We start from the raw sequence: 27,668 nt of genomic DNA on the forward strand, positions 1-27,668 counted from the left end.
GTGGTTACTGTGATTTAATGTATGTTGTTGTTGTATGTTTGAATTAAAACGTAGATAGAGTCACATAATACATGAGAAGGGCGCTGTTTCCTACATTTTTATAAATAACGACTTCTTCAATAGCAAACGATTAAAAAAGTAGCCTTGATATGACGCGCCATGTAAACAGCCGCGGTCCAAAATAATTCGATTACAGAAATTCCACTTGTCAGGCGTACCAGATATTCATCTCTACGAATCAATAGGTAGGTACGTAGATAGAGATATAACAACAACATTATCGTCTGAGTGTGTCCCCGATTGCATCACTTAGTGCTTTAGACTGGGCTGACTAACTTGATAATTAAGCCAAGCAAAAAAGGAAGTTAAGGATATGTTTAGTTTTCTTAAGTAACCTCTTGTGACGGATAGATTTGCGTTATTTTTATTCTGAGCTCAAATGAGATAAAAACAAAAGATAAAGACAGCTCAATGAGATAAAAACATACAAGTGTGGGGTATATTTTTTTAGTTTTACCTGATATGTCCCATATTGAATGAAGACATATCTTTTAACTTTTTAGTTTGTGGCCGCGACTTGGCAGTTGGCGCTCATCTGCATGTTCCTCGGAATGCTAACGATATTGGCCCATTCCACTCGCGCATCGTCAATTAACTCACTTATTTAATGAATACACTGTTTTTATTACTGCTTTGGCTTCAGAGTTTTTTTTAGAATGCATTTATTCAGTTCCGTTCCGTTTTAAAATTACCCTTAACCTGTTGGGCGGTGTTGTACTGGAAAAGTTTTCATCCTGTACCGGCTTTCTTAAAATTTAGTAAAATGTGATGAATGATCATTCCATGGGTGGATGTCTTATAATATGCTTGCTTGTACGTGATTGTTATTCTGAAAAGACTCTGTCCTAGTGGCCACAATTGTTATTGCGTTGGGCAACCGGTAACTTTTGTATAAAATATCTATGTAGGTAATCCATAGCCCGCTTGTGGACTAAACCAGTTTGAACTAAAGCTTACAATACTAATCTTCCCTTTCCTTTGTAGTCAACCCACAAAATCCCCCTGTTTCAAAGGTCCGCGGAGAAACACTATACTAGGTTATTATTATTCAGATTTCTGTGACATAAGATGGATGACTCTAGTGCATTTATACATACATATCATGTCATTATCTCTTAAGAGGTGGGTAGACAGAGCCAACAGTATAGGACAGACTCAAGTCATGTCATGTCATGTTCAGCTGGATGAAATAAATATTAAATTGAGATTCATTCAGGTAATTTGCGCCTTGCTGGCTTCTTCTTCGTCCTGGCTTTAGACCCGGTTGCATCCTCATCCCTCTGGAGACAAGCTTGAGGTAAGCCTTTGACCATGGGGTCCTGGATTAGGTGAGTCAGGTTTTAACACGAAGCGACCCATCTGAACTCCGCAATCATCCTGGTGATGGTTAAACATCCAGTTGCCTGAATGTGTAGGTTTCTTTACGAATTTTTTTCTCACCGTACGAGCATCGGTTACTATTCAAACGAATGTGCATAACTCTTACGCCTTCCTGCATTAACAGCCTATAAAAGTCCATTGCTGGACTAAGGCCTCCCAGAAATTGGGGATTTTACCCATAGTCAGCACGCTGGGCAGTGTCTACTTATTCTGGACTATGTTGTCATATTAGCGTACAAACTCTACCGGCACCAAACACGGCCCATAATTCCGAGATACATATAAAGTTTTCTTTCCCCAATGTGAGTAAATAAATTACGTAGCCATTAAACGATTGAGTTCATCAACACAGTGTTGCACTTGAGTGCATCAATGCACTGAGCGGTTGCGTAAACAGCTTGGGCGGCAAACGGATGTTTTGTTCCGCGCTGGGCGGCAACGTGGGCAGCAGAAGCTCGCCCTTTGTTTCCGCCACCCAAGCCCGCGATCAATACACTCATCCAAGTCCAAGATACGTTCACCGTCCCTTCAAAAAACTCGTATATTAACCCGTTGACTCGCTACAAGCACATTTTGTGAGAGAAAATTTGCTGCGGGGTAGTAGTAGTAGAAACTATAGTGTATAATTAAGTCTGTACCTCATAACACAAGCATTGAGCTTACTTTGAAGCTCGCTCAATCTCTTGCCCCGTATAACCTATGTTTACGTCGTATAACCTTTGGTACTTTTCTGTAGTTATACATAGCAAAATTAGGTAAGTATTCGTAACAGCGATTATTAGTTAGTTAACATTAAATTCACCTGTTGAAGCTTAAGCTTAATTGTTTAATCAATAAAGGTCAAGAACCTTACGTTTCAATTAACAAAGCTGTCACGCATGAGAGGGGAGAATATTTTTAGTAAATAAATGTGAATAACTTTTACTATGTGACAGACCCTAAATTCTTAAAATCAGTCAACTGTAGTTCAAATCATAAAATTAATTTGATCAAATGGAATGGTATGGTCTTTGGCTATTTTTAAAACTTATCTCTTTTATTTATACAAGCCAGGCACCAAGACTCACATGCATAGCTTATAACACCTGCATACAATGAAAGAATAAACAATACAATAAAAAAAGAAACATTAACAGTAGAATAATTTTCATGTAAGTATTTCTGTAAATTAGCTCTTACATGCACAATCAAACTTTACCTCTTTATTATATTAGTATAAACAGCTTATGCGAGGTGCTTTGCTTCCCTGGCAATTTCCAATAAAATCAGCCTTTGTTATCCAGGTTTTGCTGTTTTTGCTCTGTGCCAAATATAATTAAAATCAGTCTAGTAGTTTTTCGAGTTTACAAAAATAGAGTTCTAAAATTAAAAAAGGCTACACTGGAAAGAAACAAAAATATATATTAGATACTTACAGAAAAGATACAAATCTTTGCTGTTTGTATCTAATATTTTCTTTTTAAAATATTAGTAATGGATCACGAATATCATATGATACACGTCGAACATCACATAAAATGTGTCGACATCTTTATTTCAATCACAAAGAAAATGCCGAACCTCGGTGATTCTGAAAGCGGGTCACCAGGGAGGGTCGGCTGGACCCGTGCCAAGTTTGGGGTACACGTGCACTACCCTCGTCGCTAATTGTATTTACAAGAAGAATTCACGTCATAAAACAAACTACTAAGTAACTTACGCAATGGAATCGAACTTTACATTGAAGAAAACTGTAGCCAGCTTTATAAACCCAATGAGATTTCACATTTTTTAAGCAGTTGGTTCCATATACATGACCAAATTCCTGGTGTAATTAAACAAACGCTAAATATAGGTACCTAAAATTCGATGACAAATTCTTTTTCTTTTCATACAAAATTCACGATCATATAGTCTAAGTAGTAAAACGTCAAACAAAGCAAAACATTTAATTTGCCCAGCTTTTTACCATATACCTACACAACTGACCTATCATTTATTCAAATCAAAAATTACTTAAATTGAGACAGACAGAGACAGAGAGGTGATTCCCGTTTGCCAAATACTTATATTTATAAATCTTGTATTCGGTTACTGTAATCATATAACATCAATTTTGAACAAACAATTTCACCAGTGGAAATGTTGTTTTCCCTATCGGCTTTTACATTGGAGAGTTGCCAATAGAGCCTCCTTGGATAGACCCACCCGTGGGCCCGCCAAAACGTCGCCATGACGTGGCGCCTAGCATTTTCTTTTAATTATAGATATCTCTTTTAAATTGAACTAATAATAATGTGTATCAGTAGATTTAACAACAACTTTGAGAATAACTAAAACTTTTAGATAATTAGGTATCTACATATTTTTATGATATAGTATAAGGCTTATTTCAACAAGGCTCAAGGTAAATAGTGATGTACGAAGAAAGCCGAAAATTGGCGTTACTACGTGTTCCTTTGGAAGTCTGGCTATCTCATCTTTACGTTCCCGGTTGCACCCTCCGTAACTACATTTCTGGGCCCGTGGTCCGTTTTCAGATAATCTTTTCATTGTCTACCTCATTGTCTTCAGCAGTCATATTATTTGTCCTAACTTTCAGCCTGGATATTTTCAGCCTGTCCCTAATGCATGGGTCCCGCGGAGGTAGCACGGCGATACATTTATTCCCTGGCAACCTAGTCCAGGCATCCTTCAGGCAAGGTTGTGTGACCGTTAGAAATCGACAAAAATAAAAGCACTAACATAATTAACATTTCTAAGGTCCCACCCCGTCTCAGGAATTTTAAATGTGAATTTTGTTTACGTAATACGCATACATACAGACAGAAAGAATAGGGAGACTTTTTAATTAATAGACGCGTCTATTCGAGTTTACCATCAACCTACATATACTGAAGGTAGTTACAGCGGCACGAAATGAAAGTAATCAATAAATTGGTAGATATCATCGGCATCGCAAGACGTTGGATCAATATCAGTTTACATAGGCTGGTATACATACAATCTCACAAAAGCTTTCAAATCGCACAAAAGTGGATATATACTTTAGTAAACATGTAAGTACATCAGTGTTATGTATTGCAAACTGAATAGCATCATTCCTACTAGGTATTGAAAGCACCAATACTTAATATCACAATGAAACCAAATTAACTTTAATCAAAAGTTAATAAAGAAGTAAAAGTTGATGGGAATAGCACAGTGATTGGTTATTTAGATATAATGTTATCAAGAACTCGTCTTGGCATTAACAACTATTACTGAAAATGAAAATCCATCAATTTAGATTATAAAAGGCACTTTATTTGCCGTGGTACGGTAGGTATGCACTTGACGTAGGTGTCATATCTCTTAAACTTAAACTTCATCAATGCTGCTGAGGAGAGTAATTTGGTTGATTTGTACCAATCTCGATGACTAATTATTATAGTAAAGTGTTGTCGTATTTTTTTTTAATATAATAAATCTCATTTGCAATCTTTAATAACAAAGGTGTTCAATTTTGATGACGACAAACAGTTGTCCAAGGGAGTCTTTCATATATCAATTAGTCTTATCTACCTATTAAATGTCCAAACCTTTTCTACTCACAAGATTTTAAAGTTTGTCTCTGAAGGGCGTAGACTTAGGGGTAGGGGAATAATGTTTCGAATAGAACTTCATAGAAGTGGGAAGGGGAGGCCTTTTCCCAGTAGTGGGATACAAATACAGGCTAAAATTAATTATAAGCACCAAATATCAGGGTTCTTTGATTCTTTAACAGCCCTGGAGCCGATAACATTACATCAACAGCCGCACGCAACTATCACGCAAACAAAGGGGAAGCTCGAGCTATTTATTCTACAGTATTTGTCGAGCGAATAACCACTGATGAGAGTCTAACGATTGTTTCCTAACTTCCGGAAACCACAAGGAAAACTCGCCCTTATCCAATTAAAATAAATATACAAATCTATGTAAATATAATATCTATTCGTTTAGCTTCTTTGTCAGATTTTATTAAGCTAATCTTATTTTGCATGGCGGCGTTTAAAAATGTATTTGTTGTCGTATTCTCAAAATAAATTTTGTTTAACAGACAACATTATGCTTAAACATTTTTACCTACCTATTGCAAAACGTTGAGATGCTGAGTGTTGACGTACTGGAAGTGGGTCACTTGGTGTCATGCATGCACTTATTTATTCCTCACGCACCAAATTAGGTAAACCACACTGAAAATGTCGCTATATTGTAGTACAAATCCTGTTTTTTTTTCGTCGATAAGATATGTATCAGTATCGCTTTCTTTCACCTTTCAAAATTTCCCACAATGTGATAAGCTTATTTATAAATAAACCAAGCTCAGATCAGTCATTATCTTAGCGGCTTAATGGTTTCTAAATAAATTATGAATGAAAGTAGACTGATGTTTACCTCCCCTTGTGACCTTGAGAAAGAAGCGATGTTGAAGTGGGGAGTACTGCTATTGATTCAGGATCCACGTGCTTCTACAGGGTCTGGTCACCGCACCTGGAGTGTCCAGGGTGGTGCATGATAAGCGCACAGCACTACAATTTTTTTTGGTTTTTTTTTGGATATGTATTTCACTGTTGGTGAGTGGTCGCGCGCGTTCGAGGGTGTATAGCGAATCGGGAAGCGGTTCCTGTGGGCGAGATGGGAGCACGGGTGGTGACGGGAGCGCTCGGGCGCGACTGCTCGCGAGCGGAGTGCGCGCCGCTATTTGCGCCCGCGGGCGCCCGCCCCGCACGCAGCCGCCCAGAGCTTTCTCTGCGCAACGCAACAACAAACATTTCTTTTCTTTCCTTTCTCACGTTGCCAAATGATCTTTGGAATTACAAAATAGTGTATAATTGTTAACTTTACAATTACATATATCCTTTCAGAATAAATTAAACCTATGAAATGTACGAAACAGGTTTAATGCTTATTTTTGGTAAATCTTTGTTCCTTAACCAATGGGCGGTTAAGAAATAAATTACAGATTTCTGCTGTTTCCGCAATAAACAAAAAATGCCAAAAAGTAATAACACAAAAATCAAGTTGCATTCTTTAAAGAAAACCTATTACGATTTCTACAGTTGAAGTCCAGTCTGAAAATATATGATCGGTAATTACCTAAAGTTACAAATCAGTTGCTTCTTAATGCGGTATAGTTTTTATCCTTGTCCTCTTCTTAACAGCAATTTCCATGAAATAAATGGCTCAAAATTATCTCAACAATCATTAGTCGTCAATTCACGCATTCACAAAGCCTCATCGAAATCGGTCCATACATTTAACGCACTGTAGTTGTCTACAGTGCGTTAAATATCTTGTGATAACACTCATGGAATTGTATAAATATATAAAATTATTCCAATTTTATACGACTATGATATGCGTCAGTTTCGAAGGGTACTTTTGTATGTCAGTCTCCCGCCACTTTACAATAGAACCAATCCACTCTCTACCGTAAATGTCGTTAATGGTGACTAAGGTTAGGGTGGGTAAAAGTAAGTATAAAATTAACCTACTGCTACAACATAATCCGAATATAGTTAGGTCTTCACGGTTACACATTTAAATTGTCATTTTTTATCCGTTACGGGGTAGACTCTAATTACAACTCTGAAGGAAAGTCAGATATGGATTAGGTTAAAATAAGAACATACATACATATAATCACGTCTATATCCCTTGCGGGGTAGACAGAGACAACAGTCTTGATAATACTGAGATTCAAATGGTGACAGGTTGCTAGCCCATCGCTTTAAAGAAGAATCAAAATTTATAAGCCTATCCTTTAGTCGCCTTTTACGAAATCTAGGGGAACGAGATGGAGTGATCCTATTCTTTTTTTTTATTGGTGCCGGGAACCACACGGCACAAAAAATAAGAATCCCAAGTCTATATAACCCTTTCATTGATTCCTATATTGGCGGAAATCATTCCGTGTAACCTGACCCACTTCAATATGGTGCAGCCATCTCATTTTAGAACAAAATGTGCGAAAAACCTCTTCATGCTAACTTCGGCCATAATACATAATAAACCTATGGAATGGTCCTACTGCCAAGTACTTCAAAGATAGGAAGTCGACAGACTGTGGTAGGAACAGGTGGATCCGCAAGCGGTAGTGTGCTTGCCTGTGGCACACGTGGATTAGAATCCTGGCCGCTTATTTACAAAGGCTACTATTTAAGTCACGAGTCAGTACGACGAGCGTGTACAAGGTCGAGTCAAATCCTATCTCGACACTTTGAGTTCTATTTTAAATGATGGTCTTACGATGAGTAAAATCATCGATAAGAAACCTGCACATTCAAGCAACTGGATATGTTACCACGGACGGGTAGTTTGTATTAGGTTCCCCTGCAAAGGTTCTTTCATAGGTTGTGAAAGTCAATTAAGAGTCTGACTAACCCAGTGCAGGTTCAATTTCATAATAAAAGGCGCACCTAACTAAAGTCGGGACTAATGAAAGGAGGAAGAAGAAGAAAGTCTTATTACTTAACTATCTGTCTTCTGTCTATCTATATATATAAAAGCGAAAAACACTCACTTAGGAATCACGAAATCTCGAAATCTACTAAGCCAATAAAGATGAAATTTGGCAGGAAGGTAGATTTTAATTAGGAGGGATCCACTAAGAAAGGATTTTTGGAAATTCTATTCCTAAGGGGGTGAAATAGGGGTTGCAAGTTTGTATGAAACTTCGTCATTTTTAGTGTGGAATAATTTGGTATAAGGACATACATAGTATCTCTATTTAAGTAATTTGTGATAGGGACCTACTTCAAAATTGGATTATAAACGCTTTTGCTTATAGGCTCGTGCAGCGTGCCGCCGACTTCTACCTACCTTGGTGTACGGTCACGGACCGGCTGGACTAGACGTATTAAAGTGGTGCAATGCAGCATGAAACGTCTATTGGTCATAGAATTAAAAAAGATAAAAATTATTAACAAAATTGAATACAAGGTATCACTTATTGGCGTCACATCATAAATCTAATTATAAGCGGAACAAACTACACTGCAGCATTTTCACCGGGCGTCAATTTACCAATATAATCTGCAATATACGTACAATCTCCAAAATGTATTGTTTAAGAAATTTACAAATTTGTAAAAATTTTAAGTGTCCAAGAGGTCTAATAAGTTAGTGGCGATCAACCGTTACGCAGGAGTAACAGATATCTTACTGCGCATATACTTAGTTGTGTTGTACAGCTCTTATAATATAAAGCTACAATAGTTAGGTACAGGTTTATTTTTGCCTGTCTAATTTTTGTTATCACTTGAAATCGTTTAAAAACTTACGTTGTCTGCTTAAATAAATTAAAAAGTATGATAAAGTTCATAGGGCATTAAAATCAGGCAAGTAGTTCTTTCGGTTGTAAAAAAAAATTGTTTGCGCGATATAAGTTCACGGCGAACAACTAGTATAGGTAGATGTGTCTATCGTACGGCTGGCAGCCCTGACAATCAGTCTCTGGTCGCTAGTCGACCGCACGCTACACTGATTTTGGTCAGTCATAGTCTGCCCGACTCGGTACGACAGGTCATACGAAGTCGGCGACACGCAGCACAAGCTCAAGGCTTTTTCAAGCTCTTCCCAAGAACAACTTCTAAAATAAAGAAAAAACGTGACAACATCAACTGTCCTGTCAATGTCAAGTCAAGGCAATCTGAAAAAGTTCTTTTCTTTTGTTGGGCAAGCAAATCGTTGTGTACGTTTTGCAGTTCCGTTGTTTTTGTATTTTATGTTCAATTTAAATAAGGCGTTTACTGTGATTATAATATACAATTAACAATATTTCTCATCCTTGAAAAATTTTATATTAATGGTAATAATAATATACCACAAGAGCCGGTAGTATGGCTAAATGGAAACTAAGCCGACTGATATTTGGAAAAGAAGAGTTCACATTTAGCGAAGGAGATGAAATAACTATTGGCAGAGGCATCAACAACAAAATAATTTTATCTAGTTTATTAATTTCTCGGAATCATTGTGTACTTATTGCGAAAAAAAATGAAGTTGTTCTAACAGATCTAAAGGTTAGTATGAGAAATGCTTATTTTTAAATTAATATTTTAATTTAGCTTTACACTGTAGTCGTATGTCTTAATTTGTCGTTTTGATGGCAGTTCAGCAACGAAAACCTTTATCACATTAAATATAACATAAGGTGGTTGTAGCACACCTTAAGCCTGACTGTGCTTAGTGGGTTCACTATTCCTCACACAGGGCTATTAAATCACAGTCCCTCAAAAGTGTATGCAAACAGGAAGTTGCAAATAATAATATGACAGAGATATTACAAATAATTTACTTAAAAGGAAATTCAAGAGGTCAAAAGAAAGCTTTTTGCTATAGCAGCAAAGAGATTTTATCCCAGTATGTAGATAGTACCTTTTTATAACTGAGCTTACATTTAATACAATAGGTAAAATGTTTAATTCTTTTACAGAGCTCCAATGGAATTTTTATTGGTTCTGAGAAAATAGCACCAAATACACCAGTCAAACTGAAACCATTTGATGTTATTGGATTTGGATTGACAAAAGATTCTTCTTTTCCTAACGTTGAAGACAATGAGAAATATCTTTTTAAAATAATAAAGGAGGAAACAACTTTAGCTGATAGAATAATATTCCAAACTGAAGATGATATTGAAGAAGAATTGTTAGCTTTAGAAAGAGGTTGTTCTAATGCAAGAGGGGTATCACCTGTTATAGACTTGAAGAAAAATTTGAAAAGAAAAATTGATCAGGAAAAAGAAAATGTTTTAAAGTCAATGGATCATAAAAGTAATAGCAAAGAAGATTACAATAATGAATTTAATATAAAAAATAATCCTTCAAATTCAAATACAAATACTAACTCTTTGAAAAAATTCAAACAGGATGTTACAGATGATCCAATTACTGTTAGTGATGAAGTCATCAAAGAAGAAAATGATTTAGAATTAGATGTTTTCTCCATCAAGAGGGAGTACATGGGTGATGATGATGATCCCATACAAATTGACAGTGACAGTGATGATAGTGACTCTGAACAATGGATCATGAGGCTTTCACAAAGCTCTCCAGGAAAACCATTCACTATATCATCAGTTAAAAGTAACAAAAATGTAACTAAAGATTATCATAAAGATGACAATTCTTATAGCCAAATGGATGATGAAATTGTAAATAATATTATCCATATCCCTGAAGAAGAGAATGAAGATGAAGATTTCATGGTAGATTTAATATCTATACCACCTCAGCCTCCTAACTATGATGATTATATTGAAGATAATCAGGTTCCTGTTGAAGACCATCACATGCCTGATAAAGGTGATTCAAATGAAAAGATTGTAGAACAAAACCTCACAATTACAAAAGAACAACCAATACAAAAAGCTACAATTTGTGAAAATAATGACAATTATATTAATAAATCTACTGCAAATGACCATCCAATGAATGAGGATTTGGTTGATGGTTGCTCAACTATAATGCCTGAGGAATTGGTCCAGAACAAAGAATCTATAGAAGCACCTCCATTGAACACTGAGTCAAACAAAATTAGATTTATTTCACCTCCGCCTCTAGCTCCAAGAAGAATATCATTAATTGCATCACCAGAATGTAAGTGTATTTACATAGAATGAGTTCTTGTTTAGGAAAGTAAATAAATAAATTATTTTTAAAGGTAAAATAAGCCTCATATGTTTTAGTTTTAATCACTTTAATAATTTAATTTTTATAGTTTTATTCTAATAGTAAAATTTGTCTTAGGGAATTTATGATCATAGCTGATATATCAGAGGATATAAAGGTGTTGCTTCATAAAATTACCAGAGTAATTCATACTTGAATCATGCTCACAGTCTGATTTTGAACTCATTCAGGGAAAAGCCAAATATTTATGATTAGATCATGAACTGTTAAAGTTTGTTGTATGTTTATTTTTTAAACATAGTTAATCACAAAAAGAATTGTCGTTATTTCACAGATAAATCAAAAAGTTCGTCAAGAAAACACAAAAAAAGTAACTCATCAAAAAGGACCATATCTAATTCACAAAAAGAAGAACGCAAGAGGAAACTGAAAGCAATTGCAGAAAAGAATAAAGAACAAAATGAACAAAGCAATGTTGTGTCTACTACAACAAATGATGATAAAAAACCATTAAGTTCTATTAATGTTAAGGTTACCAGTACAAATAGAACAATGAAAATGACAGAATATCCACAAGAGATACCCAAAGACAAGTCTAAATCGGAAGCTGTCACTAGGGTCCAACCACTAGACATACATAAAACATCAGAATCCATAAAGAAAACACTATGTCAAAAAGATAAAACATCCGAATCAAGACATAAAAAGAAAATTGAAAATGAAAAAAATACAGAATCATCAGACAAGAAACAAGTTGATTCAAAGCACAAATCGAAATCTGCATCATCCAAAGAAAAATTACCGTTGAAAAGTTTGAAACCACTCACAGATAGTGAGGACTCAGGAAAGCCTTTATCAAAAGTTGAGCCTTTGCCTCCAAGAAAAGTTAAGAAGTCAGTGAGATTTTCTGAGGCAGCACCAGAGGTGCGAACTTTTGAGATAGAGCCAGGCAACAGAATGAGAAAGACCAGTTTGATTAAGACAACTCTTGTTGATGTACAACATATGCCTATCTTTTCTTTGGAAAAATTAACCCTGATGAAAATTTTAAGGTGGAATCCCCAATGGCTGGATGAACAAGTTAATTTAACAGTACCACCTCCTATTTTGGGTCATGACAGTGAACCAACAGCATTGTATCATACATTTCATAATCACAACCAGTATGTACAGTAAGTATCAAGTTTTGTACAAAGAAACTTCCTAATAATTATTTTTTATAAAGTAAAATTACACTCACCCCAAACACTAAGTACTTTTCAGATGATTTGGAAACTAATAAGCAATGTCATTTGTTAATAAGTGCTCAGTGGTCGAATCCGTAAGGTGCCCAATAAAAATGCGCAAAAAGGCACAAGTTTGAATCCCACCTCGGCCAAGTACTATTTTAAAAGTTTTGTACATTAATAAGCTAGAATACTAGCCACTGCTCTTACGGTGAGGGAAAGCATCGTGAGAAACCTGCATATTTAGGCAACTGCATGTTTAACTAAGATTGATCCAATATGGGTTAGATTCCTCTGCAAAGGCGGAGGTTAGACAAGATTCACTTCGTGTATTTTTTGCTCAATATGAACAGATAGACCCCTATAATTTTCACTCAATATTTACCAGAATATTAGCTTTCAAAGTAAATAAATAACAAGAAAGTCATTATTAAATGGGGGCTCCCATACAACAAACATATTTTGTCTATCAACGGTGCCATCTTATTAAGTTCTCTGAACTTAGGTATTAGGAGCGGACATGCAACATGGTATGTGTTGACCGCGTTGTAGTTCTTTCGATTTGCGCTTGATGGCGTTGTTATAAAACCCCAAAACATTGCATGGCATTAATTCATTTTTTTATTTGTTAATTATTATAAAAATATGAAGAAATGCCATGCAATATCACATGTAAAAAATATGATAAACAGGTAGAAACGTAAATATAAAAAAAAATATTTATACAGAAGATTCCCGGCACCAATAAAAAAAAGAATAGGACCATTCCATCTTGTTCCCTTGGATGTGGTAAAAGCACATTCAGTTGTTGCGAGACTGTTGGCTCTGTCTACCGTAAGGGATAAAGACGTGATTATATGTATGAATGTATGTATATGACACAAAATCTTTTCAAGACTGTTGGCTCTGTCTGACTCTCACTTGGGCCGGTTTTTTAATTTGAAGCATCAGAATTTGGTGGGAAGATTTCAGTGTCCAAACCCTTTGAGCACCCAGATATAGTTACAAAATCTTGTGCATTAGATTACATGCTGAACCCACAGCTGCGACCGTGAGTACAGCCACAGAACACAGATAGTATATTAATGGAGTAATAAGGTTTAATGTTTACAGGCAAGTTGGAGATTTATTACTAATGGAAGTATGGGAAAACTTATCATTAGCATATGCGAAAATTCGTAATCAACCCAATTTATTGTCTATGAGAATAGCTTCGTTGCCCCCCATCCCGCCTCCAGAAAGATGTTTCGATATTGCCAGTATAACTGTGGATAGTAAGTACAAACTACACTAATGATAAATATATTGTCTGAAGTAGATGTTACCTGTGACTCCGTCGACGTCCGCTCGAAAAGTCCTTTGATTTGTCCTTTGTCCTTTCCATATTATATGTAAGCAAAACTACTTTTACGTTCGCATTTAAAATATAAGTAACAGTTGGTAATGAGTGTGGAGGAAATCCATAGTCTCTGTCTACCCCAATGGGAAACAGATGTGATGGTATGTATGTATGCCCACGACTTCTTTGGCTGGTAAAGTTCACTGAAAATCTTTCATCTTCTCTTTTCACCCCCTTTTTCGCACAATAAAAAGCCTAGCCCATGTTCTTCCTCAGGGTCAACTCTATCTCTGTACCAAATTTCATCATAATCGGTTAAGTGCTTTAAACTTGAAAGTGTAACAGGCAGAGTTACTTTTGCATTTATAATATAAGTAGGGATTTGGGATGGTTGGGATTCATATCAGTCGGCCTGTGTGGCGCTGCGGTGGTGTCTTCTACCCCTGAGACATTATGTTTATAACAATTTAAATATACTTAAACTCTTGTTTTTCTTTTTTAGTTTCTCTTCCAAATACAGAATTGAAAAATTTACCTAAAGCGGGTGACGTATTACTGGTTTACTTCGGCAATGAAGGCACAAAGAGGTTTTTCTATGTTCATAATGTCAAATGTATTCCATCACCACCTAGTAAGTATTTTTCAAGTAATCTTAACATTATACATATTATTTTGCAGCATTTATTATGAGTATAAAATTAGGAGAAAAAATAGCTATTTTCAATTAATCGCAAGCTCGATAATCGCTAACTACTCATCAAACGTTTTCTAATACAGTCATAGATGAAGTCACGAAAATTATTCTATCACTATACCTAGTTGTCTCCTTTTTCCTTCTGGCGCCAATCCCGGTCACATCCCTTTGGAGAGGCGGCTTTTAACCATGTTCATTGATTGGGTCAGTTTTTTACCAAAACGACTCCCGTCTGATCTCCGTAACTTTTGCAGGAGATCCTAAGTCTGTCCCATATTTGAGCATGGTAATAGCTGAACTAGTAGAATATCCCTATTACGTTAATGGCCCACCTTTCTGTCAAATATAGCCGACAAAATGTTTACATGTACGCAACATTAATTTCCTAGGGAATATTCACTCATTCTACAACCTGGTCCTCCACGCAACTTTTACTCAGAAGATGAAAGATTTGAAGCCGGGCGAGACTATCAGGGCTCTAGACCTCGGTCACATCAACAACGAGAGGAACCTGTTCGAAGCCATGGCCTACCTGGCCTCGTCGCCCCTTAGCGAGGCGATACTGCGACCGGAGCCGAGGCATTTTGTGCCGAACGATTCGGTCTTGAAAAATATTAGATCACCGGTAAGAATCATTTAGTTTTAAGTCAAAATAAAATCAGGGCTTGTAAATGACCCCTGGATAAAAACGTGATGTGTGAGTGTAAGAAGCCAGTTCCAAATATCTCAATCATCCAACACCAAACCAATGGAATATCGAGTCAGAAAAAGGCTGTTTCCAACGCAAAGTAATTATGATATTTTTTTACAAAAAATTTTACGACACAAAACAATTTCGCACCACCCAAAAAGAGAATGTCATAAGGCATTAGGTCCGCCTCTTTAACATTTTAGTTTGTGTCATATACATACATTCATACATATAATCACGTTTTTATCCCTTACGGTAGACAGAGCCAACAGTCTCGCAACAACTGAATTGGCTACGCTCAGCTGTTTGGCTTAATGATAGAATTGAGATTCTAATAGTGACAGGTTGATAACCCATCCTATCTCTTAGTCGCTTTTCATGACATCCATGGTAAAGAGATGCAGTGCTCCTATTCTAAAGTACTACATTTTTATTTATTTGTGCAATAATGTTTTAAATAATTTAATTATATTGACAGTGGACTATGACTTTGAACGACAGTCAGCAGCGGGCCGTGACGACGTCAGTAGCTGCGGCGCTCGGCGACAAGCCGTGCTTGCAGATGATACAGGGACCCCCTGGAACGGGTAATTCATTAAAGAGTAATTCAGTTTTAGTATTTTTATTCATATTGTTTTAAAAAATGAACTAGTCATCTATAGGTTTTAAATTAAATACAAGCAAGAATTTTTAAGTAAAGAAAAATTATAAGCCAAATAATGTCTGAGGTCGTACATTCAAGCCTTGAAAGCTTCCAAGTTATGAGGTTAGGCATAGGTCTTGTCTAGACAAGAGATTTTTTGGCATAATAAAAGATTTGGCCACTCTTGAGGTGCGGTATGTGGGATATCGACTACTACCGCCGCTATGCTTTGGGATATGGGGGCCGCTCTTTTTTTCAATTTTGCCGGTTTTAGACCAGAAAACCAAATGAGTCGAATCATTAACATGATATATAGGTATAGGGATTCCACACACTACGATTCCATCTACACCATATCAGCATCATAAAGTGGTGCATGCGGTGACATTCCTTCTCATTCAATTCCTCAGGGAAATCCGGCGTGATATGCTCCATAGTGATGACGTACTTCTACGACGAGCACGGCAACCGACACCAGAACCGCGGCAAGCTGCTGTTGTGCGCGACCAGCAACGCCGCCGTAGACGGCCTCGTGCTCAGGCTGCTGAAGATTAGGCAAGATCTGCCCAAACGTAAGGCTCTCAGTTTGTTAGGTTTCCTAAATATTTGCTGGTGAGACTATTATCTTTAGTTGCATGTCCGTACTAATATTGTTAAGAAGTTAAATCTGTAACATTGATTGTTTGTTAAGGCTTAATCTTCGGCTGAACCGAGCATGAAAATTGTTTCACCGTTAGAATGGTACATTAATTGCGTCTGTGTGGTTATCTACGTAAGTATAAGTACAACGAGCGTAGCTGTTGTGGGCCACTAGTAGAAATGTTATAAAAATAATTCTTTGACGAAAAAGTCGAAAAGGTTCGTTAGGCAACGGTTTTGGCAATATTTTACATAGAGATTGAAAAAGCTTTGAAATGTCAACCTAAGCGAGGCTTGAGGCAAAAAAGATTTTTTTTTGTAATTTACATCCTGAATTACAAAAATAAATTGAGATGTCTAAACGCGTTTTATATGGTGGCACAGTATGTCATCTCCATCGGCACTGTAGCACAGCATGGAATGCAAAATAAAAAAAAACTTAATATATTACATAAATAAAATGATCACGCCTTTCTCCCGGGGAGAAAGGCAGAGATTAATCATTTGGTTCATCCACACTCGCCAATCTGTTCGGATTGCTGATTGGTATTTGTACATGTTCACACAGCGCAAAGGTTCAGGATGGTGCGCGTGGGCCGCCTGGAGTCCATGCACGAGCGCGCGCGCGACCTCAGCTCGCAGCAGCTGGCGCAGCGCGACGCGCAGCGGCCCGCCGCGCCGCCGCCGCCGCGCGCCGCCGAGGAGGTGGGTGCCGGCTGCCACTGCGTACTGACACTCCACCACGTTTAACTACCTCACACGCCCTGTTTTATAGTACGGAACGTTAGGTTTCGGAATCATATAATGATGTAGTAGTAAGAACTTGTAGTTTGACGCGTGGATCGTTTAGAATCCCTGTATGAGCTCGCTCGATCTACCGACGACGACCAAGGTCTTTACCTTGGTTCACAACTCGCCGAATTAAGAGGTTGGTATTTATCACAAAATTATACGCGAGCGCCGACGCTGGTAAGGTATGTTGAATCGGGTGGACGTGTCCAGTTTTACCGACTACAGTCGGTAACGTTTAGCGCCATCTACGAGGGTCAAACTGAAAGTTTTTAGAAAATCAAAAACTGAGCATTCTACTATAATATTAGTTTCTCCTCTTGGGTTTCACGGGTCTATACACCCCGGATTTTTGAGAGGCTTGCGTGGGGATATACATACATCCAACACGTAGAGGCCCTTTGAAGAAGTTGATGTTTTGTTGTTCTCCTGCCAAAACCCGTTCCCGGCCATATCAATAGACGATATGTCCATGAACAGGTCTCGGCAGGAGGTAGAGCTATTACAAAATAAGGAAAAGGATTATGGGTTATGGAGTTGACGTTTGGATGGATTTAAACTGGGCTATTGCTGGAAAAGTTCGGACACCTGCCATGATCATGAATACATGACTATTATGTGGCAGGTGGTGACTCGCCACTCACTAAATGGGCCCCTCAAATCAGTCACCATGATTAGCAACAAAGGGGCAACATCGGCGTGGGTGGCTAAGGATGTCGAGAGGTGAGACTGCGGGGCGTGAAATCGTGGTGATCCAGCCAGGCACCCCGGCGTTATGACATTTTACAGTTCCATCCTTCGAGCGTATAGCTCTCGCGACTCCACTCTGACCGGTCGGTTAAGGCAAGCCAGAGGTAGGGTCCTGTCCCTCATCGGTTTCCACTCCGACCTTGGCGAAGGAAGCTCGGAGGCATATTAGTTTTATTATTTCTTTTCAAAATAGTGTCCCCTTACGTCAATACATCGCTGCATCCGATGGAACCATTGGGAGAAGCACCTTGCCCACTCTTCCTTAGGTGTCTCTTCGACGGCCCTTTCAAACGCAGCGACTGCTTCCTCAGCGTTCACAAAACTTTACCGCGAAGTTTTTTTTTTTATTTTGGGGAATAAATAGAAAAAACAAGGTGCAAGGTTGGGGGGTGCAATTTGATGTCTCTAATAAGTCGATGGTTCGCCTGGCGGTGTGCGCCGAGGCGTTGTCGTGATGAAGGAGGATTCTGCTGCGAGGTCGTTTCTCCCTAACTTTTTCAAAGACAAGTGGCAAACAAATATTGGTGTACCACTCTGCAATAACTGTTTTTTTGATCCTCTAAAACAATTGTTGCGTAATAGCCTGAACTTCCGAAGAACAAAGCCACCATCTTTTTTCCCACACTTCAACCTCTCTTCACTTTTGTGGGCAACTCATCGAACGGAAACACCCACTGGGCCGACTGCCTTTTAGTTTCTGGATCATAACAATAAATCCAGCTTTCATCACCCGTAAGTATGTCGAATACGGCATTTGAGTCACCTCCGTAAAATTTTTCAATCATATCACGGCACCAATTAACACGACGGAGTTTTTGGGCCTCAGTCAAATTATGGTATCCACCGGGCACAAAGCTTCCTGACCTCTAAATGTTCATGGAGGATTTTATGAATTTGGCTCATACCAATGCCTAGACTTGTCTGAATCTGCTGATAGGTAACTCTTTTGTCAGCCTCTATCATACGCCGCACAACACTGATGTTTTCTTCAGTCGTCGCCGTAGAAGGCCGTCCCTCACGCAGATCATCGGTGAGATTAGACCGACCACGCTTAAATTCATTGAACCAGTTGTAAACAGTGGCACGAGATGGAGCTTTATTATGAAAGGCCAATCGAAGTCTATTGTAACTTTGTTGTTGAGTTAACTTACACCGAAAGTCATAAAAAATCATTGCACGAAAATTTTCTCGCGTGAAATTCATAGTTTTGGAACGAAATATTTTCACTTTGCTGCCAAATTGCAAAAATAATGACAATTGAATGAAATTTTTACTCGTTATTATTGCTAAAGAGTTCCATTTTTGAAATCCGAATTCATTTTTTTATTATATAAATAACAAATGGCCAGTTCTAAAAACTTTCAGTGTCGGCCTCGTAGCAGGAAGACTCGACTTATGTTTCATTTTGTTGGTGGCCTTCCAAAATTGACCAAACTTTTTGTTTTTGTGGTGCTCAGCAATGATATTCATCTCTATTTGCTGCTGATTGTTTTGGAACCATTTTAGTTTGGACTTAAACGTATTTCTATTTTGACGCATATCATTGTAAATATGGCCAGAAGTGGGTTTACCGTGAAATGACCACATAAGGAAACTCAGCCGAGCCTTCTCGTGATCATTGTGAACATGTTCATTCCACCCAGGTATATATCTACATTTCCTCCTTCGCACATTGTAACTACATTTAGCGGCCTCCGATAGTATACATGCAATATCATCATACATTTTATCACGGAATCACAACATGCCGAGAACTCGTGTGGAAAATTTATCATTTTTAATTTCGAGTGACATTCAGTGTTATATTTTGAGATTTGATCATTATCTCTTTCTCCCCAAACAATTTTATTTAAACAATTATTGGAAGCTACTAGTTTAGGACTCAAAAAATTAAGAAAATCACACACTACTAATACAGGATAATGATCTGACCAATATATAACATATAAGACAGATACCGAGAGTACAGTGGGCCGCGCTGTACTTGTGACAACACAATGATTGAGCCATCGCAAACTCCCATGCACATCACTCACAAACGTACGAGTATGACTATTCGTTGGTAATAGTTCTCTGTCCACACACGACCACAATTGTTCTGAGGCTTTGATTCTTCACAGGCTACGCACACACTCCACAGATCTAACAACGTTTTCACAGTTGTAACTTATAAATTTGACGTTACTATTCATTATGAAGTTTGTTTACTAGCCCAAGAGGAAAAGCCGTAAAGGCCACTTTACGGCTTTTCCTCTTTCTCGGTACCTAAAGTCAATAAATCTTCTGTAGGCAATACCTTCAGGCCAGAAGTCTTCCGACATAAATAAATCCATTTTATGTTTAGGTACAAATATTTTAAATGATTCATAACCCTTTGCTATTTTCATATTCATTAATTCTACACTAACATTGATATCACATTTTTTCTTTATGTATGAAGTGATATCACACGCCACATTGTAAATATACAAAGGAATTTTAATTTCAGCTGCCTTAAAATTATTCCCAGGCTCTAAGCTGGCTTTCCCTCTATTACCGATAAAACGATAACGTAGTCTTTTCCTATGAACCTGTATCTTCCACTCCTCATTCGGATCATTATTTCTCCAATCTCTCTTATCGCCAACAATAGGCTATTTGACAAAGTTCTGAAAACTATCACAGGGTATTTATTTGTTTATAAAGAGCCCTAAAAACACTTTTCTGACCTTATTTTAGCTATTTTATAAAAAAATCGAAAAAGAAAATGCAATATTCAAATATGCCGCCAAAGCGCGACTTTTAACAATATGGCAGCCATGGCATGCAGTGACGTAAATTTCGCATAAATATCATACAGAGCTTGTTGGTGTTCCGAATAGTTTTAATTTTCTCTTGTTTTATTTAACTTGAGCCACGTCATTTGTGTGAAAATTATTAAAATAGTATCTATAAATGTTGTGCAGTACCTCAATGCACTAATACCCGTACAACAATAAAAACTCCTACGAAACTGTTTTTTTCTGTGCCGATAGATAATATATGATATGATATGGCGTAATGCTGATGATATATCACCAAAACATGTCCTCATTTTTGTGAAGACCACTTTGATGTGAGTATTTACGATGATAAGTTCTTATTATTCGGTTCTTATATATCTGTTCGGGATGCGTCATCGTAGCTGTTCTGTCTTTTGTCTCGCACTCTCGTCGCATTATTTTACTATGTGGTGACGAACGTCTACCCTCCAATGTATTATTATTCATAGCCTCCAATAAATATATTTCTTGACCGATATCCCGATACGTAGGTCCTTTCAATGATCGGGTTGATTGTATCGCCTATAATTATTAGTGACAATATCACTAATAATTATAGGCGGCAATCCCATGGGGCCACTGTGACACTCGAAACTGTCTTGCTGATGAGCCCCGCGTCTTTCATTTACATAACACCCATAGTTATTTGTAACCGACGTATTTTTCAATATTTCCACTTCAGACTGTATTTCTTGTAGCTGGTCTGTAGTCACATAGTCTTTTTTGATGTGACTAATATCCTGCTGCATTTTGACAATGTCTTTTAATATTATCTGCTTCATATGTACTACTGGCGGAGACGCGGGTAGATTTAATAATAATAAACATATTAATATTAAATTTTTACATCTCCTTATATTATTATTTTTCATCGTAATGTTTGCTTTACAGATATCTCTGTTAAATGCTAAAATAAACAAATGGAAAACGGCGGCGCGTGATGCAAAGGATCCAGTGAGAGTAGCTTATTGCGAAGGTCGTGTAAAGGAACTCGAAAGGAGGAAAGGGCTGGTAAGGTTTTTGATGTTTTTTACATTTTACTTAAAATAATAGAGAATTTACCTAAAACTTTTTAAAAATTACCTAAATCTTAGAACACCATGTTCGCTAAGCCGTTTCACCATCTCGTCCCGCCACAAGCGACGATAGGTGAATTAAGCGATTCTATTGGTTCATCAAAACATCCCTTCTCCTCATGTTCATCAAAACATCCTTCGCTACGCATCTCTGATGCAAATGTAGCCTTATACCTATTATACTAAGCGATTCTTTTTTCACCAGCCAATAATCCACACCTTGTAAAAATAAAATGAACGTAAAGTCAACAAGTATAAAGTAAAAAAATGTTGATTGGCCCGCATTGTATCACTGCCACTGAATTCAACTTAAAGAAAACTCCATGAAATTATGACAATAACAATACAAGTACAATAACTAAAAATACTTAAAATCCAATAAAAAAATGTCTCCTGATGCTTATTAGCGGACAGTACGCGGGTTAAAACGGCGCTGATAGGCTCAAATATTTCGCGCCATACAAAAATTTGACTTCTGCACAGATGCATCGATATAACATGTAAAAGTTGTCTCAGTAACAGCTGAACGAGGCCTGTCAGTCTTTCCAAGATTATACATGACTATATGTATGTATGTATGTGGTGTACCATCCGCAGCTGTCCGGCGGCGCGGCGTGCGCGGCGAGCGCGGCGCTGCGGCCGGAGCAGCTTGCGCAGGCGGAGCGCCGCATCGTGGAGGGCGCCGACATCATCGCCACCACGCTCGCCAGCGTGCACAACCACAAGATGAGGGGGTGAGTGCTCAATGTGTTCAACAAAAAGCAGGTTCTCTTTGCGGTTCTACCGTTAGCCGCCGCTTCCCCACAAACGTCACCACCGGAACGACAAGGGCAGCTACTGCTCCGATCATACAGAGTTGTCCGCCCTTTTTTAGTCGAGTGCCAGTACGAATTGCGGCCACATTTGCCGATGACGGCTGACCTGCTCGGACATGTTACTTAATGGAGATTCGCGGTCATGGAGGTCGCGGCGACGAGCGGGAATAAATGGTTATCAAGGATAACTTGTCAAAACTCCCCCTTACATTCCCACAACCTCACAGGCGTAAAAGAGAAATGATACAAACCCAAAAAAAGAAGAGCAATCCTGCCAACTCCCAACCGCCGCCGCCCTCCACCGTGCAACTGTCCACTGAGAAGGCCACGCACACGCAGACATCTGACTCTCGGCGTTGGAAACCAACACCAGTAACTCTATTTTTCCGGACGGGAGTTTTTTTCGTCCGTGAATACCTAAGATGCTCCAAAGACACCCACCGGTTACAGCACAGCAGCCGTTTTATATATGACGATACGTCAATTAGCCCACATTTTACAGGATTTTATTTTATTTAAACTTATTTTTGCAGGCTCAAAGGTCGCATTGCATTGTGCATCATTGACGAGGCGGGACAAGCCATCGAACCGGAAGCCTTATTACCTCTCACGCTTGACGTGACTAAACTTACGCTCGTCGGCGACCCACAACAACTTCCGGGGTACATATGCTCGCAGGTACGTCCTCTTTCTCATATAAATTTAAATAGAAATAGCCATTATGAGCTTGAAACTATGTACCGTTCTCTTTCAGCGCACATAACTTTCTGCGCAGTGGTCAAGTTATCATATTCATATTATACAATTATACTATAATTATACAAGACGTCAAATTAATCAGTAGTTATTACTCTACATCTCGTCTTATTCATTCATTCATATAATCACGTCTATATCTCTTGTGGGGTAGACAGAGCCAACAATCTAAAAAGACTGAACCCTTACAGCTGAACGTGGCCTACGTTCAGCTGTAAGGGTTAATAATAGTGTCAAAATAAGATACACGAAATTAAAAATTTATGTTATAATTTATATATATAATTTAAAAATGGAATTCTTGCAGCGAGCAAAGCGTCTCGGCCTAGGCGAGAGTCTTTTCTCGCGATTATCATCCTGCGCCGAGTCGTGGAACCGAGAAGACGAAGAGCGCGCGGTTCAGCTGCTGCAGGTTCAGTACCGGATGCACGCGCACATCGCGGACTACCCCAACCGCGCGTTCTACGGCGCCAGGGTGGGGGACCACCCGCCTCTTAGACCAGCAATGCCGTGCGGGCCATACTTTGTGCTGGGAATCTCGAGTGGCGATAAAGGACAAGGTAATTTGTGAACTGATTTTTCTGTGTCAAAATGGCTTGACACGGAATCTGTCTATGTCTGTAAAAGGCGACACTGATTGATCCGCTTGGAAAAATTGGCATTTTATGCTGGGCGGGTGGGTTCATATTAGGTATTATGTAGACTACCCACTGTAATAAAACAGATAAATATACAATGTAAAATGTATTTTTTGCAATGCAAACAATATTTCACAACATGACACGGCGGCTATGTACCTATTTCATTTTTACAGGGGACCACCTGAAAAGTTGTCATAATTTAGCCAACAACAATATAATACAAATACTTTATTTGCTATAAATGCGGTACAATTATAGGTGTTACAAAGCATATGCATTTCGCGCATTTAACCAGTCATGGCATGCAAAGCCGTCATTTTGTATACAATATTGGTCCAGCCCCCGTAGAATGACACTCGCGTCACTGTTTTTATCGCGCGAAAACTATCGCTTTTTATTATGATGTGAAACGGGACAGCGATAGTTTTAATCGGCGCCGCGCGTGTCAAGCTACGGTGGCAGCTTACTTGTATTATTGAGATCAGTGCTCGAATCATTTTCTTTCGTTTCGTGTAGGTGTTCGCGGCGAGAACGAGATGGAGGCGTGGGGCGCGGCGCGCGTGGCGGCGGCGCTGGCGGCGGCGCTGCGGCGCGCGGCGCCGGCGCCCGGCCTCGCCGTCATCACGCCCTACGTGGCGCAGCGCGACACCATCCGGCGCAAGCTAAAGCTGCTGCTGTACGAATTCCTCGTAACTCTTCTTTATTGTGAAATTTAAAGATCCATTTTCGAACGGACGGTCGATATTAATATCTCATAAAATAAGTGCCGTGTGGTTCCCGGCACCAATACAAAAGAGAATAGGACCACTCCATCTCTTTCCCATGGATGTCGTAAAAGGCGACTAAGGGATAGGCTTACAAACTTGGGATTCTTTTTTAGGCGATGGGCTAGCAACCTGTCACTATTTGAATCTCAATTCTATCATTAAGCCAAATAGCTGAACGTGGCCATTCAGTGTTTTCAAGACTGTTAGCTCTGTCGACCCCGCAAGGGATATAGACTTGACCATATGTATGCAAAAAATAAATATTTTAACAGAGCGGAGAACCCAGCGAGCAACGTGGAAGTGAACACGGTGGACAGTTTCCAAGGACAGGAGCGGGACGTGGTGGTGGTGTCGCTGGCGCGCTGCAGCGGGCTGGGCTTCGTGGCGGAGCCGGGCCGCATGAACGTGCTGCTGACGCGCGCGCGCCACGCGCTGCTCGTGTGCCTCAACCCCGCCGCCGTGCAGGTAGCCCGTGCCACATCCTCACCTCTCTACATAGGAGCATGGGTGCATCTTTGACTATAATCCTGGATTGGGTAAATCAGGTTTTTCCAGGAGCGACTCCCGTCTGACCTCCATAGCTTTTGAGAACCTAACCCATATGGTGTCATGCAAAAGCTGATAGATGAGTGTGCCTTTTCCATTAATTTCCTTTTATTACATCTACGGGAAGGAGACGGAGTGGTATAATGGTCCTATTCTAAAGTGCCAGACACCACACGGCACATGCCGTCCAGAATGGACCATGGATATGGACATCAAGAACGCTTCTAGCACAATATCTATTACACTTATTTCTGCATAATAAATCATGCTCTACTAATTCTTACCCGACTGTTTGAACAGCTCTAGTACCTTTCAGCCTATTGTTTGACACCACTTGCCAAAACTAGTTATTTAATTACTTTTTTAGCGTGGGCTTTGCTGTCGCAGTAGAAGATGATGATGATAGTTTTATAACCTAACGTTTCGTCAATACAGAAAAGTCATTAAAATTTCTTTTTTTATTTCAGAATAATCCACAATGGCGTACGCTATTAGAAGACGCACAACGTAGAAATTTGTACAGAGCGTTACCAAACAGCATGTGCCAACCGGCGGGCCCCATATCCGACAATGACATCCTCTCTTATATATCTAGTCACAGTAACTCGCATCGTTCGAACCGATAGTCAATAAGTATGCTTTGTTGCCAATGGTATCACTGAAAAAAGATATACGCATATGTCAATTCCATCATGAAGCCATACCTACAGCTCAACGTGGCCTTTCAGTCTTTTCGAGAATATTGGCTCTGTCTATCCGTGTAGACGTGATTACTTTTATGTATGCATGTACGAGTATGTATCAAACCCACTAAAAATCTTAAGTTGGGGACTGGAGGTGGTTTCGAATGTTATTTTTAAGAATAAATGTGACCAATATTTTTTCCTTACTGTGTCATCCTATATGTAACCGTGATGTTACCATTACTACAAAAATGTTTAATTATCTTTGCCGTGTTAATTTATTTCATAGCAAACATTATCATGTATCTGATAACTAATATTCATGGTTGAAAGCGTAACAAAACGAAGCTTTTCTTATCACATTTACACTTCGTCACAAGTTCATTAATTGATAAAAAGATAAATATTTTATTATCTTAACTCAAATTTTGATTGGCAGAAAGTCAAACCTTTACGCCTATCATTCGGTGAAAATTTTTAGTTTAGTCTATAACTTAACCTCTGAGCTGCCGAATTCGCGATCTGATTTACACCCGCATCTGCCGCGGGACATTAATTTTTCGAACGAGAAAGGAGTATTTCCAAACTTTTAGTAATGCAGTAATTCTCAAAATAAAATAAAAAACGTGGCCGGTAGGGCGAGCACTGATCCGAGCTTAAACGGTTGACGCCAATGCACTGATGCAGTGCTTATAAAAGAAAAGCTGTTCAAGAGCGTACGTACTGTATGCCATAAAACACTAGTTAGTTCTTAGATATAGAACGTTAAAAACGTGTTATCTTTACGAAAGTCAAAGAAGCTAAAGTGAACTCTGGTATGAGTTACCCAAACTCAAAAAATCTTCGCTACCGAAGCGAAATTAAATTCTCTAATATTTAATAAGTACCTCAAGGATGATCGTCCAGGCCAAAAAGCATGCCTAACTGTTAACAGTTGCTTGTGTGAGAAATCTGCATCTGACGCGCTTTTACTCACGATTACAACGGACTGTTTCTAGGCCACTGTTGGATTAAATTTATCAAAACTGAGAATTTATTTTCTGTACCAGCATCTCATTGATCCGTTATATCTCAATGACCCAACCTGCCAACGCTGGACGACAGCATAAATCAAGCTTGTGTTTACTTAATTAAACTACAATTTAGCAAACACACAAGCAACATTCCCATAAATGTTTATATCACATTTGCCACCTTTTTGATGACTCGACTATTGCTAATGTCGCAATGATGATATGAATGAACATTGTGGACTGTTTCTAATGTTTATTGGAAGATATTTTTCTCTGTGGGGAAAAAAATCTGTGTTGTATTGGTATTTTTTTTTAATTTACATCACTAGTATAATGAGCTGCTTCTCTCCTCTTCATGTAAACATGGTTACAAATAGAGTGTCGACGGTCGAAACGGCAAGTTTCCCGGTTAAATGCGTCATGTGCAGAAAGGCACAAGTTCGAATACCGCCTCGGCCATGTACCTACCAATAACTATTTTCGAAGTTTTGTACATAACGATGCTCTTACGGTGAGGGAAATCATCGTGTGGAAATCTGCACATTCAGGCTACTGAATGTGTAACCATATCGATCCAATAGTACCTATCTACTAGTTAGGTTTACCTGCAAAGGTTGCGGAGGTCAGATACAAGTCGCTTCTTGTAAAAACCTGACTAACTCCATCCAGGATCCATGGTCAAAAGCGTATCTTGGGTTCCTCTCCAGAGTTATATGACGAT

General features: G+C 38.7%; 2 protein-coding genes across 4 annotated transcripts in view; one reads left to right on the forward strand and one right to left on the reverse strand.

The window, feature by feature from the left end:
* Window positions 1-6,103, reverse strand: part of LOC106135140 (potassium voltage-gated channel protein Shab) — a 44,804-nt gene extending 38,701 nt beyond the window's left edge. For all 3 annotated transcript variants that reach the window (XM_060946616.1, XM_060946615.1, XM_060946611.1), the window contains exon 1: window positions 5,839-6,103. The gene's annotated coding sequence lies outside the window, so the exon portion shown is untranslated. The remainder of the gene's footprint in view (window positions 1-5,838) is intronic.
* A 2,997-nt stretch (window positions 6,104-9,100) lies between these two features.
* On the forward strand, window positions 9,101-26,136 carry LOC106135051 (uncharacterized). Its single transcript, XM_013335225.2, has 16 exons — window positions 9,101-9,467; window positions 9,881-11,045; window positions 11,413-12,250; window positions 13,418-13,578; window positions 14,146-14,274; window positions 14,727-14,962; window positions 15,507-15,615; window positions 16,082-16,243; window positions 16,879-17,015; window positions 21,542-21,661; window positions 22,324-22,460; window positions 23,075-23,219; window positions 23,605-23,857; window positions 24,455-24,614; window positions 24,978-25,170; window positions 25,719-26,136. The coding sequence occupies exons 1-16, from the start codon at window positions 9,285-9,287 to the stop codon at window positions 25,875-25,877; spliced, it is 4,287 nt and encodes a 1,428-aa protein (XP_013190679.2). The 5' UTR covers window positions 9,101-9,284; the 3' UTR covers window positions 25,878-26,136.
* The last annotated feature ends 1,532 nt before the right edge of the window (window positions 26,137-27,668 follow it).

Source organism: Amyelois transitella, chromosome 11, assembly GCF_032362555.1.
Source record: "Amyelois transitella isolate CPQ chromosome 11, ilAmyTran1.1, whole genome shotgun sequence".
Taxonomy (NCBI): domain Eukaryota; kingdom Metazoa; phylum Arthropoda; class Insecta; order Lepidoptera; family Pyralidae; genus Amyelois; species Amyelois transitella.

What these genes read in the sequence shown, in the direction of transcription:
- LOC106135051 (XM_013335225.2), top strand. Translation starts at nt 9,285, where the DNA reads ATGGCTAAATGGAAACTAAGCCGACTGATATTTGGAAAAGAAGAGTTC. An exon ending in TGCCAGTATAACTGTGGATA is followed by an intron (nt 13,579 to 14,145) that starts GTAAGTACAAAC and finishes TTTCTTTTTTAG; the next exon opens with TTTCTCTTCCAAATACAGAA. An exon ending in GAGTGGCGATAAAGGACAAG is followed by an intron (nt 23,858 to 24,454) that starts GTAATTTGTGAA and finishes CGTTTCGTGTAG; the next exon opens with GTGTTCGCGGCGAGAACGAG.